This window comes from Ovis aries, chromosome 3, assembly GCF_016772045.2.
Source record: "Ovis aries strain OAR_USU_Benz2616 breed Rambouillet chromosome 3, ARS-UI_Ramb_v3.0, whole genome shotgun sequence".
NCBI lineage: Eukaryota > Metazoa > Chordata > Mammalia > Artiodactyla > Bovidae > Ovis > Ovis aries.
Genome location: NC_056056.1, coordinates 95,491,886 through 95,505,982, shown reverse-complemented (window position 1 = coordinate 95,505,982; position 14,097 = coordinate 95,491,886). Strand labels below are relative to the sequence as shown.

Sequence of the window (14,097 nt, the reverse complement as noted above, 5' to 3'; positions counted from 1 at the left end):
GCCAATCATGTTTTCAACTGCTAAAACTGAATCAATTTAGTAGTATGGGATTATAATCCAAAGGATGAAATAAATGCCCCTGAGTCCAGATTAATGTACATGGAAAACTAAAGGAAAAAATAAATGGGAGGAATAACAGCTCTTGCTTACAGAAGAGTTCTGATTAGTAAATGGAGAAGGAATGAAGGAAATGATTTACCTACCAAGATTCTCTCTTTACAGTGGAGAATCTTGGCAGATACCATCTTTGTCAAGTAACCAAGGTTAACATCATCAGTAGTTGTATATCAACTTAATGGGCTTCCTGATGAAACGCACTGAAAATGGATAACCTCAATTTAATCTTGAGACAACATCAGACAAAGCCAACCTGAAACCAAAATAACTAATTCTCTTCAAAGATCGTGAAAAATAAGGAAGTCTGAGAAACTGCCTTCAGTTTCTCCAGGAGATTAAGGAGCCAGAACAACTGGAGGAGGTTAACTAGAAAGAACAGCTAAATGCAAGGTGAGATGGTGGGATGGATCTGAGACAGAAAAGGTTCATTTTTGGAATAATGAGAAATCCAAATTGGTCTATACATTTAATTATAATTTTGTATGATGGAGAATTTCTTAGTTTTGGTAAATGTTTTATGGTTATGATGTTAGGATAAGATGTTAACATAAGGGGAGGTTTAGCAAAGGGTATATTGCCAACCTCTAAAATATTCCCCCAACGGAACTTCCCTGGCGGTTCAGTGGTTAAGACTCCATGCTTCCAATGCAGGGGGTAGTTTGGAAACTAAAATCCCCCATGTCACATGGCATGGCCAAAAACAAACAAACAAAAATCCCCCAGGTGATCTCTGCTTCCTGGTATTCATGCATTTGAGTAATCCCTAACCCGTGAGGGCTGGCCAGAAATACTGATTCATGTCTTTCTAGTATTAGAATGTGGCAGAGGTGATGAGATTCACTTCCAAGGTTAGGTTACTACAAAGTAAAGACTGTGTTTTGTCTTGGGCACATCTGAACTCTCACTTGCTCACTTGAGAAAAGCGTAATTGTCACAGCTGCCTTAAGGAAGGAAGAAGCCGTTTCTGGCCAATAACAATGTGAGTGACCTTAAAAGGACATTGGTCTTAGTCAAGTCTTGGGATGGGACCACAGCTGCAGCCAATACCTTGTTTGAACCCCATGAGAGACCCGAAGCCAGAAGCACCTAGCTAAGCCATGCCTGGATCTCTGACCCACAGAAACTTGGGGTAGTATTTACTGTTTTAAGCTTCTACATAATAGATAACACAGGAACTCTACTATTTTTGCAGCTCCTCTAAGTCTAAATTTAATCTCAAAATAAAGTTTAATATTCTTAAACATTTTATGTATATATACACACATATACAGATGAGTGTGTATATTATTTACAGATTCTGGAGTCAGACAGACTAGGTTCAAATGTTATTTTTAACAGTGAATGGTCATATGAGAGTGAAGTCGCTCAGTCGTGTCCAACTCTTTGCGACCCCATGGACTGTAGCCTACTAGGCTCCTCTGTCCATGGGATTTTCCAGGCAATAGTACTGGAGTGGATTGCCATTTCCTTCTCCAGGGGATCTTCCCAACCCAGGAATCGAACCTGGGTCTCCCGCATTGTAGACAGACGCTTTACCAGCCGTCTGAGCCACCAGGGTAATCTAGGGCAAATCATTTAATCTAAGGTTTGTAAAACCTATAAGTTGAGATAATAAAACCTACCTATGATGATTATACTAAGTATAAAATGATATAAACATTGACTACAGTGCCTAGCATTTAGTACATTCTGGAACAAACAGCATTGTTATTAGTTCATATTTATAATAAGCTATAATTTTCTTTCTCATTCAAAGAATTCAGCTCCAATAACTTGACACTTTATCACTTAGAGTTTAAGTATTATATGCAAACTTGCCAATCTTTTAGTTTCTAAACACTTTTCACACCCAAAAAGGATCTATTTATAATACTATGGAAATCAGAGATTGACCTTGTTTTTATCTGCCCCAATCCAATTCTCGGTCACTAACTTTCAGAGCTATAATGGACCTCCAAGCTTTCCAACTATTTCTTCCCACCAATCATCCATATATGAGTGCCAAAGATATTAAATGACTTGTCCAAGAGCACAGTTGATAGGATAGGTTAAGTACGGCTCAGGATTTGGGAGACATGGTAACGTGGCGAAGCAGCACTTGCTTCCACTGAACAGACTGCCTTCTTTGAAACAACTGCTGCTTGCTGAAAAAGCAGCAGTGTCAGTGTCTCAGTTTTCCAGAGGGCAAATACGGACACCACCACCTACCTCACAGGGTTAACAAGCACTAAGTCAGGTAGCATATGTAAGTCCCTCACTGCCATGACTACCACACGTGGATGGTGATTAAACATTTTTTCTCTTCTTTTCAAGGCTCACCACTATGATCTATTACCTTCTCTACCATAACGTGGAAACAGTACACACAGAGGGTAAGTGTTCAGCCATATAGTAAAGGACTCATTAACGTAAAAGAGAATGAATGATAGTCTTAAAATCAGCCTCAACAGTATAGATCTCATGCATTTATCCCTAAACTGGGTTTTCATTCCTACAATCATTGTGAAATAAGATGTCACATTAGGGACCACATTATCTTGACATACACTACTCGTGATATTAACCTTGATAACTTGGTTAAGTGACGTCTGCCAGGAATTTTCACAAAGAAATTACTGCTTTGATATTCATTTAGAGAGGAAACATGAAACAGAAACAGAGAGAGAGGAGGAGAGGGAGCACATACATCATGCATCCCCTTCCAAAGCCTGGTCTTCAGCATATTTCCAATGTAATAAATAAGGAATCACTAAATTGTACCACTCGGTGATCAAAGATTCTTCTGAGTAATGTTTTAAAATACTTGATGTCAAGTTGTTTTCCAGAAGTCCTTTTGAGAGTATAAATACATTATATTACATTCAGATGTTTTCTCTTACTTAGGTGTTCATTCCTTGAAAGATTTCTAGATTAGGCAGGTAACAACCTCCCCTAAGAGAAATTATCTGCCTCTCTCCCAAGAACTAAAACTTGCTTAAGTATTTTAAACCCTTTATCATAAATTTCATCAGCTTGCTTGTCATCACAATGAGACTCACCGATCTGCAGATACCGGAGTCCCTTCTGGATTGGAATATTCTTCCAAATCTGAACTGTTCACTTGTGTTTGCCTTGATGTTACTATCTGGCTATTCTGATAAGGTATGGTTTTCAAGTCCTGAGTAATAACATTACTATCTGGAAGAGGAGATTGTACGACTTGAAAGTCCGATGAAGATTTAGGTCCTAGAAAACCTAAAGATTCTTGATTCTGTGCTACAGGTTTACTGATCAATAATTTGGAGGTTGGTTCCAATGATCTTGAAGATATAGTTTGTAGGTCAGAGTTAAACTCACTATTCATCCTTGTTTTAGTGGCAGGATCCAATGAATGCAATCTTTTATCTAAGTTTCCACTATCCAACTTGGAAGGAGTCTTGGGAGAAAGAGTTATACGAATACAAGAAAGTGCTTTTCTATTTGAAGGTGGAGAAGATGCAGATGTTGCTACTGTACATTGATTTGGGGCTGATGGGGAGACCACATCACTGAATTTGGCTTCAACATCTATTGTATCAGAAATGTGTAATTTAGGCTTATGTTCATTATTCTTTTCTACTACAGAATCCTGACTTTGAGGAAGGGGGGAATGGAGTTTTTTCAGGTGGTGATCTACATTTGGGACCTTGCTTTGTTCAAAGAGTTGACGCTGCTCAAGAAAAATTGAAGAAGGAAGGTCTGAAGCTATATAATCCTGACTCTGAGGAAGGGGAGAGTGGTTTTCTCTTAACTGATCTACATGTGGGGCCTTGCTCTGTTTAAAGAGTCCTCGCTTTTCAAGAAAAATACGACATGGAAGATTTGGAGCTACATAATCCTGATGTTGAGGAGGGGGAGAATGGTGTTTTCTCACATGCTGATCTGCATGTGGGGCTGTGCTTTGTTCAAAGACCTCTTGTTCAAGAAAAATGTGTGAAGGAAGACCTGCAGTAATAGTTACATTCTTCTCTTTTACTTCTACTGTGGAATTTGGTCTGCCCATGCTAATGAGAGTATGATTATCAGAAAAGTGAACTTCTTTGAAATTACTATCATTTGCACTGGCACTGGGCTTAGGATGACTGCTTTTAAAATCTGATTTTTCTAAGGGTTTTTCTTCTTGATAAGAATGTTCAACAGATAATTTTTGGCTTTGGCTACTATTTTCTGCTAAAATAGTCACAGCTTTATCTGGTGACTGACTAATGATTTTAAGTGATGACGGGGAAGAGGTTCTCTGTTTTAGATCTCTAGGAGGATTCTGCTCTTCAGTGAAATGAGAATTAACTACCCCCACAGATGCTCCAGAACCCTGGCTACCTTCAGTAACACCAACCTTAAGAAAAGAGGAATCTGAAAAGCATTTAGAATGTCGGTGAGATGAGAAAGTAATGGAGGTAGTAAACTTTTTCATGGGTTCTGGGGGCAGCATTTGTGATGAAGAATGACAATCCATTTCTTCAGGTGGCATACAAGCAGGTTCTACTAATTCTGACAGCCAAGGGTCCAGCTTTTCATGAAATGGCATTCGAAGGCCCTTGCTAATTTCCAAGTCATCACTGATAAAGTTTTGAAATGGGGAATGACTTTGTAACTGCAAGGAATTCCAAACTTTGAATTGGGAGTTGTTCTGGTCCAGTGACTTGGAAAGGTTGATGTGCCTAGTTCTCCATGATGATGGGCTCCATTGTCCTCTGACTATTTCTGAGGGTTCAGCAGATCTAAAAACACAAGGGTGGCTGTCCAATCGGGGTCGTTCAGCTGTTAGAGTTCTGAAACATCCTTTTTCATGGCTCTCAATAATAATGTGACTACAAACAGCTTCTGGCTTGCATCCTATTCCCCGTGGACTCTGTAAATCCTAGAAGATATAAACAAGTTCTTACTTGAAGTAGTCTGAATAATTATAAAAACACAACAAGAAAAAGATAGTTAACTATAGGATAAAACGGCTCATGATAATTAAAATCACACAGTTAATTTCTTCTAAAAGTTTTCACTTAAGTTACAAAAGCAAAGACTTCTGCTCACCTTTTTAGTTTTAATAACAGGGGTCCCTTACCCAAATTCTGCAGGTCACATGACTACCAAGCAGAGACTCTCTTGCAGGCAGATAGGATCATGTGACTAGGTACAAGCCAATGGGAGGTAAGCAAAAGCAGTCCATACGACTTCAGGCTCTCATCCTTAAAAAAATCAAGCTCTTGGCCTTCATGTTCTCCTACTGCCGCCTTCAATCATTATCATCACTACTACTCTTTCTTTTCTTAACTGGAGTGTAACCACTTTACCATGTTGTTAGTTTCTGCTGTGCTACAACCCATTACCATTGCTCTTGCCAAATGAAAATGGTGAGGTCTAGAACAACCCTGGGAGGCCACACATAATGGTGGCTCAACTGCCCACCTAGCTTGGTTCCTCAGAAGATTTCAAGAAGCAAAGTTACTTTCTTACCCTGGACCTGAAAGAGAAATACAATTCTACCTTATCTCAGCCGTTGTATTTGGGTCTCTCTGCTACAGAAACATGGCCTACAGCCTAATATTTACCAATGAAGACAGGAAGAAAGAATTAGTACTTCTTACTAAAATACAGGATCAGTCCTAAAGATACTATAAATATTTAATACTTCTTTGAGATTTCTGTTTTGCATATAAAATGATAACCTGGCATTCTATTTAATTTTAGTGCCACATGTGATTTCATATAAGAATATTTTAAATTGCATTGCCATTTCTCACATAATGGAGATGTATTTTTCCCTATTCCTCCTGCGAAGTACAACTAAAAATCCTGGACATCATATACAGAACAAACTTAAGAAGAATCTGAAAAGTAAAGAGAAAAAAGGCAGACTGGCTAGGGACTTTGGGATCAGAGAATAACTGGGGAGTGATCCCTGGGTTTTCTTTTTACTTCAAATATCCCAGATTTCGAGTTAAAGACAACAACCATGAACAAAGAGCACAGAAGAATACAAAGAGCTCTAACAAAAACCTGCTCTCATTAGTTAAAAAACAAGTAAAGGTGAAGTTCAGCAAGACAGAAAACTTTTAGACAATAACTGCTCTCTTCCAGCCAAACATCACAGAAAAAAACTATGGCCTCACCCATACCCACACCAGCAAAGGCCAAGTGAGAAGCCTAAAGTTCCATCCCTGGCAAACTCTAATGCAGGATCCCAACATCCAGGCCAATGTGGTATTAGAGACAGTCAAAAAATTATACAACTACCATATGACCCAGCAAAGCAATAAAGACTGATGTTCATCAAAAACCTACACAGGAATGTTCATAGCAGCTTTATTTGTAATAGCCAACAACTGGAAAACAACCAAGTTACCTCATTCAATCGGCATATATTTAAACAAACTGTGGTACATTCATACCATGGAATACTACACACCAGTAAAAAAATGAACAGACTATTGACATTGAATATTGTTCAGAGAATTATGCTGAGAAAAAGCCAATACTAAAAGATTGCATACAATATGATTTCTTTTATATGACATTCTTAAAAGGACAAAATTATGGAAACAGAAACTAGATTAATGGTTGCCAGGGGTTAAGAAAGGAGTGGGACTAAGATAGGAGTGGATATAGTTATTACAGGGAAACAAAAGGGACCCTTGGGTTGGTGAAAACATTAAGTATCGGGACTGTATCAATGTTATTATCCTGGTTGTAATATATTATCACATATTTGCAAGACATCTTCATTTTTGGAAACTGGGTAAAGGGTAAAGGCAATTCTTCTGTATTATTTACTACTTTATGTGAACCTATGATTATTTCAAAATAAAATGTTTAAATTTTTTAAAAAGTCAATAAACTAAATACCACTGGATAAAACATTTTTAAAATGTGATTTTAATTCAATGGCTTCTTACTTCCTGACACTGCCACACATATCATTGGGAAACAAATGCTCCAATTTGAGAAGCATAAACTTAGTCCAGCTTCTTAAAACTGGGCATGATTAGATTTATATTCATCCCACAAGACATTTCTTCTTTCTTCCCAACAATCCGTGTCTTATAATTTTTTAGAATACTCCAAACCCCACAACCATCCATCATCTCCTCCAAGCTTTATAATAATTATAAACAGCTTTCTATAGTAACTTTTCCGTTTAAAATTTTGTTATAGCTTTGGTACTGGGCAAATCAATTTTACTTATTTTCATACAATCTTCTCCAGATATAGCCATAAGAACTTATATTACGTCCCAATAATGTATCCCTTGATATGGGATAGGCTCTTAAATGTGGACTTCCCTGGTGATCCAGTGGTTAAGATATACCTAACAGAAAATGGCTAAAATAAATGCACTTCCAATGTGGGGGACCCAGATTCAATCCCTGGTCAGGGAACTGATCCCATATGCTGCAACTAAATATCCTGCATGCCATAGCTAAGACCTGGCACAGCACACTGGCCACTCAAAAGGCTACTGTTTCCCTCACAACCTTCTTTAATGATAAAATCATTCAGCAAACAATAAATGAAAGGGACTTTCTCAACCAGATGAACAGCATTTACAAAAGATGCACAGCTAACATTATAGTAAATGGTAAAAGATCAGATGCTTTTCCCTTAGGATAAGAACAACATAGTATGTACATACTTCCTCTTATCATACTAAAGGGTCTAGCCAAAGCAATCTGGAAACCAATTAAAGAAATCAAGAATGGAGAGGAAGAAGTAAAACCATCTCTGTTTGCAGATGACATGATCTTCTACACAGAAAATACCAAGGAAACCATAAGAAAACCAACGAGAACTAATAAACAAGCTCCTTAAAATTTAGGACATGAGTTTAACAGACAATAGTCAACTGCATTTCAACACACAGTGAACAATCCAAAAATGAAACAAAACAACTCCATCTGCAACAGCATAAAAATAAAATACTTAAGAATAAATATATTTATCAAATAAATGAAGACTATACCACAGAACACTACTGAAACCAATTATAAGAGATCAAAATAAATGGAAAACTGGCCCAATGAATTGGAAGACTTTAATATTGTTAAGATGGCAATACTTCCCATACTGATCTATAGATTCAAAGGAATTCCCAACAAAATGTCAGCTGGCTTTTTTTCTTTGTAAAAATTGATCCTAAAGTTCATTTAGAAATTCAAAGGAGACACTGTAGCCAAACCATTTGGAAAATGGTGAACAAAGTTGGAGGGCTCACATTCTCATTTCAAAACTTAACCACACAGCTACAGTAATCAAAACTGAGTGGTACTGAGTAAGAGAACAGAACTGATAGTTCAGAAATAAATACTAACATTTATGATGAACTGACAAGTAGGCTAGAAAATTCATGGGGAAAAAAGTCTTTTAAACAAACAGTGCTAGGACAACTAAATATCTATGTGTAAAATAACGAATATGTACTCCATATATAAATAAATGCCATTTCAGCTACTAAATATATGGATTATTTTTATATTTAAAGTTTTGATACTTTGGTATATAAAATAGGAGATATCAGCATAACCGAACCTTTTTTGTTTGTTTGTTTTAAAGAAGTGGCAAGCAGCCTGATTCATGAGAAGAGAAATTTCTTGGCCATGTACAACTCCTTGAGATCCCATGATCTGTATGTAGCCTACCAGGCTGCTCTGTCCATGGAATTTTCCAGGCAAGAGTGTTGGACTGGGTTGCCAATAACCTAACTTTTTCTTAAGTGTTTTCTAGTTCTTTATAAATCCATTAATTTGCTAAAATAAACAAATAATGCCTCTAAGTGGACAGGCAACAAAAGTAAAAATACATGCGAGCAGTTGTCCAGTTTGCCCAGCACCACTTATTGAAGGCACTGTCTTTTCTCCATCGTATATTCTTGTCTCTTTTGTCACAGACTACAATAAATGGCCACAGGTGCATGGGTTTGTTTCTAGACTTTCTAACCTGTTCCACGAATCTATATTTCTGGTCTTGAGCCTTTACCTATAGCTTACTGTAGCTTTGTAGTATAGTCTGAAGGGAGCCAGGTTTCTCCAGGTCCATTGTTCTTTCTCAAGATTGCTTTTACTATTCAGGATTTTTTTGTGATGCCATATAAAGTGTAAAAAGTTTTGTTCTAATTCTCTGAAAAATGCCCTTGATAATCTGACAGGGTTGGCACTGAATCAGAATATTCCCTAAAACTATACACAAAAATAAACTCAAAACTGTTTACTCACACTCAGAAACAGTCACAGACATAGGGAACAAAGTTATGGTTCAGTTCAGTTGCTCAGTCATGTCCGACTCTTTGCGAGCCCGTGGACTGCAGCATGCCAGGCATCCTTGTCCATCAACTCCTGGGGTCTACTCAAACACATGTCCATTGAGTTGGTGATACCATCCAACCATCTCATCCTGTTGTCCCCTTCTCCTCCCGCCTTTAATTTTTCCCAGCATCAGGGTCTTTTCCAATGAGTTAATTCTTCACATCAGGTGGCCAAAGTACTGGAGTTTCAGCTTCAACATCAGTCCTTCCAATGAATATTCAGGACTGATTTCCTTTAGGATGGACTGGTTGATCTCCTTGCAGTCCAAGGGACTCTCAAGAGTCTTTTCCAACACCACAGTTCAAAAGCATCAACTCTCTGGCACTCAGCTTTCTTTATAGTCCAACTCCCACATCCATACATGACCACTGGAAAAACCGTAGCTTTGACTAGACGGACTTTTGTTGGCAAAGTAATGTCTCTGCTTTTTAATATGCCTTCTAGGTTGGTCATAACTTCTCTTCCAAGGAGCAAGCGTCTTTTAATTTCATGGCTGCAGTCATCATCTGCAGTGATTTTGGAGCCCAAGGGGGTAAATGGGTGGTGGGATGAACTGGGAGATTGGGACTGACACAAACATACTACTATGTATAAAACAGATAACTAATGAGAACCTACTGTATAGCACAGGGAACTCCACTCAGTGCTCTGTAGTGACCTAAATGGGAAGGAAATCTAAAAAAGAGTGGATACATAAATATGAATGACTGATTCACTTTGCTGTAAAGCAAGAAACTAACACAACATAGTAAGTCAACTATATGCCAACAAAAATTAATTTGAAGAAATACACCCCAAATTAAAAACACATTGGTGCAATTTTAAGTGAAGGCTTCCCAGGTGGCTCAGATGGTAAAGAATCTGCCTGCAATGTGGGAGATCTGGGTTCAATCCCTGGGTCAGGAAGATCCTCTGGAGAAAGGAAGGCAACCCACTCCAGTATTCTTGCCTGGAGAATCCCATGGACAGAGGAACCTGGCAGGTTACTGTTCATGGGGTCGCAAAGAGTTGGACACGACTGAGTGACTAACACTTTCTTTCACATTATCAGTTGAAAGATCCTTCTCCTCAAAGAAAACTAATGTTAATACTTTTGTTGCTTTTTTAAAGAGAAAAATCTTAATTTTTTAAACATTTAGATTAAGATTGAGAGGTACAATTTGAATCTTTCATATGTAAGTATTCATATTTTAGTTTTAACAACAAAGAAATGTACAAATTTTAGTTTAAATCAATCACAACATTCAATGGCAAAGTACTGCACAGAAACTCAAATTAACTCTTTTGATTTACTTTAGTAGGAAAAGTAAAAACTCAAAAGAGTTTTAAATCAGAATTTAAAACTGTATCAAAGTGCACAATAAAGAGAGCTAAAAGGCAGCCTACAGAAAGAGGAAAGAACTGTGTGTATGATGATGGGTTACTGTGCAGAATACTGGGATTTCCCTGTAGCTCGAATGATAAAGAATCTGCCTGCAGTGCAGAGGACCTGGGTTTGATACCTGGGTAGTGAAGAACCTCTGGAGAAGGGAATGGCAATCCACTCCAGTATTCTTGCCTGGAGAATCCTATGGACAGAGAAGCCTAGCAGGTTACCGTCTGTGGGGTCCCAGAGTCAGACATGACTGAGCTACTAACACATATACCTAGAATATATAAAGAATTCTTACAACTTAAACAAACAAAAAAACAACACAATTCAAAAATGGGTACAGGTCTTGAATAGACATTTCTCCAAAGAAGATATATAACTGGCCAACAAGTCCATGAAAAGACATTCAAATCAATAATCATCAGCAAAATGCAAAGCAAAAGCCCAATAATGTATCACTTTGTATCTGCAACATGGCCATTATGAAAGAAAAAAAAAACCTAGAAAATAGTAAGTGTTGGTGAGAATGCAAAAAAATTTAAATCTTTGTGCATTGATGATGTTAATATAAAATGGCTACTAAAGAAAACTGTATGGCAGTTCCACAAAAACATAAAAGTAGAGTGACCACAGGATCTAGCAATTCCACTTCTGGGTCTCTACTGAAATACTTAAAAGAAGGCTCTCAAGGGGATATTTTTGTATTTTCATATTCATAGCAGCTCTATTCACAAGAGCCAAAAGATGGAAACAGCTCAAGTGTCCACAGATGGGTGAATGGATAAACAAGTGTGGTGCATACATACAATGAGATACTATTCGGCCTAAAAAGGAGAGATACTGTGACACATGCTACAAAACAGATGAATTCTGAGGACACAACTGTCAGAGAAAGAAAAACACTATATAATCCCACTTTTATGGAGCTACCTAAAGGAGTGAAATTCAGAGACAAATTATAATGGGGACTGCCAGGGGCTGGAGAAAAAGGGAGAAGGGAATAGGGGATTATGGTTCAGTGAATATAGAGTTTCAGTTTTATAAGAAGAAGAGCTCTGAGGACTGTTTGACAACAATGTTAATACAGTTAAATACAGTCAAATGCACAGTTAAAAATGGTTAAGATGGTAAATTTTGTTATGTATATTTCAGCACAATTTTTAAGAAGAAAAATAATTTAAAATTGCTTCAAAGGGGGATCATGGACCTAGACATAAGAATTAAAACTAAATCTCTTCGAAGATCATTTTAAACCTTTGTGACTCTCAGTTACGCCATGATTTCTTAATATGACACCAAAATCACAAGCAATAAAAGAGAATTCAGTCAGACTTTGTCAAAATAGAAAAACTTGTGCTTTGAAGGTCACAACCAAGAAAGTGAAATGACAGCATACAGAATGAGAGAAAATACGTGCAAACAACACGTCTGATAGGTTTAGTCGCCAGGCCGTGTCCGACTCTTGCTACCCCATGGACTGTAGCCTGCCAGGATCCTCTGTCCATGGGATTCTCTAGGCAAGAACACTGGAGTGGGTTGCCATTTCCTTCTCCAGGGTATCTTCTCAACCCAGGAATCGAACTGGTGTCTCCTGCATTGCAGGCGGATGATTTACCAACTGAGCTATGAAGAAAGCCCACAGTGAAGAGGGAACTCAACAGTAAAGATAATTAAATTTTAGAATGGTCAAAAGATCTGAATAGAGATGTTTCTGCAAAGAAGATAAACAAATGACAGGCACATGAAAAGATGTTCAATATCATTATTAGGAAAATAAAAAACATGATGATACCACTTCATACTCATCAGAATAACTATAATCAAAGAGACAGAAAATAGTTTAAAAGGATACAGAGAAACTAGAACACTCATATACTGCTGGCAGGAATGTAAAATAGTACGGTTACTTTGTAAAACACTGTATTAGTTTCTTAAGATGTTAAACAGAGTTACCACATGTCCTGGCAATTCTACTCCTAGGTATATAGCCAAGAGGTGAGACACGTGTACCCCAATGTTCACTGCAGCACTGTTTATAATAGACAGGACATGGAAGCAACATAGATGTCCATCAGCAGATGAATGGATAAGAAAGCTGTGGTACATATACACAATGGAATATTACTCAGCCATTAAAAAGAACGCATTTGAATCAGTTCTAATGAGGTGGATGAAACTACAGCCTATCATACAGAGTGAAGACAGTCAGAAAGAAAAACACCAATACAGCATACTAACTTATATATATGGAATTTAGAAAGATGGTACCGATAACCCTACATGCAAAACAGCAAAAGAGACACAGATGTATAGAACAGTCTTTTGGACTCTGTGGGAGAAGGCGAGGGTGGGATGATCTGAGAGAAGAGCATTGAAACATGTGTGTTACCATGTGTGAAACAGATTGCCAGTCCAGGGTCTATGCATGAGACAGGGTGCTCAGGGTTGGTGCACTGGGATGACCCAGAGGGATGGGATGGGGAGGGACGTGGGTTCAGGATGGGGAACACATGTACACCCATGGCTGATTCATGTCAATGTATGGCAAAAACCACTACAATACTGTAAAGTAATTAGCCTCCAATTAAATAAATTTTAAAAAAAATGTCCAATCAAAATCTCTTCACTTATGTTTATACCAGCACCATTCACAATGGCCAAAAGTGGTACCAAATGTCTAGCAACTATTGAATGGATAAATAAAATATATCTATACAGTGGTATATTATTTGGCAATTAAAAGTACTTAAGTACTAATTCACGCTACTATGCAACATGCATGAATCTCACAACTGTTATGCTAAGTAAAAGAAAGCAGTCACAAAAGATCGTGTATTACAGGACTCCATTTATATGAAATATCCAGAACAGGCAAATCCATAAGGAAAGATAGTAGATTATTGGTTCTAGCAATAGAGGAATGGGGGTAGAATGGTTAAAAAAAAAAGTTCTAAAATTTAGCTATTGGATAATTCTGTAAATAAATAAAAAAACCACTGAATTATATATTTTAAGTGAGTGATTATTATATTACTGTGTATATATTATAGTGAGATAAAGCTGTTAAAAAGTAGTTTATTCTCTGTGAGCCTCTGTTTTGTAAGTTCACTTGTATTATTTCTTTTTAGATTCCACATATAGGGGATGTCATATGATATTTCTTTGTCTGACTTACTTCACTCGGTATGATAATATCTAGGTCCAACCATGTTGCTGCAAATAGCATTATTTCATTCTTTTTAATGGCTGAGTAAGACTCTATTATATGTATATGTGTGTGTATATATATACACA

At 37.4% G+C, this 14,097-nt stretch overlaps 1 protein-coding gene across 5 annotated transcripts in view; it reads right to left on the bottom strand.

Annotated features, from left to right (window-relative positions):
* Nucleotides 1-14,097, bottom strand: part of ALMS1 (ALMS1 centrosome and basal body associated protein) — a 191,109-nt gene that overhangs the window by 82,188 nt on the left and 94,824 nt on the right. For all 5 annotated transcript variants that reach the window (XM_027967008.2, XM_042248093.1, XM_042248089.1 and 2 more), the window contains one exon: nucleotides 3,156-4,996. In XM_027967008.2, the coding sequence (XP_027822809.2) occupies nucleotides 3,156-4,996 (1,841 nt within the window). The remainder of the gene's footprint in view (nucleotides 1-3,155; nucleotides 4,997-14,097) is intronic.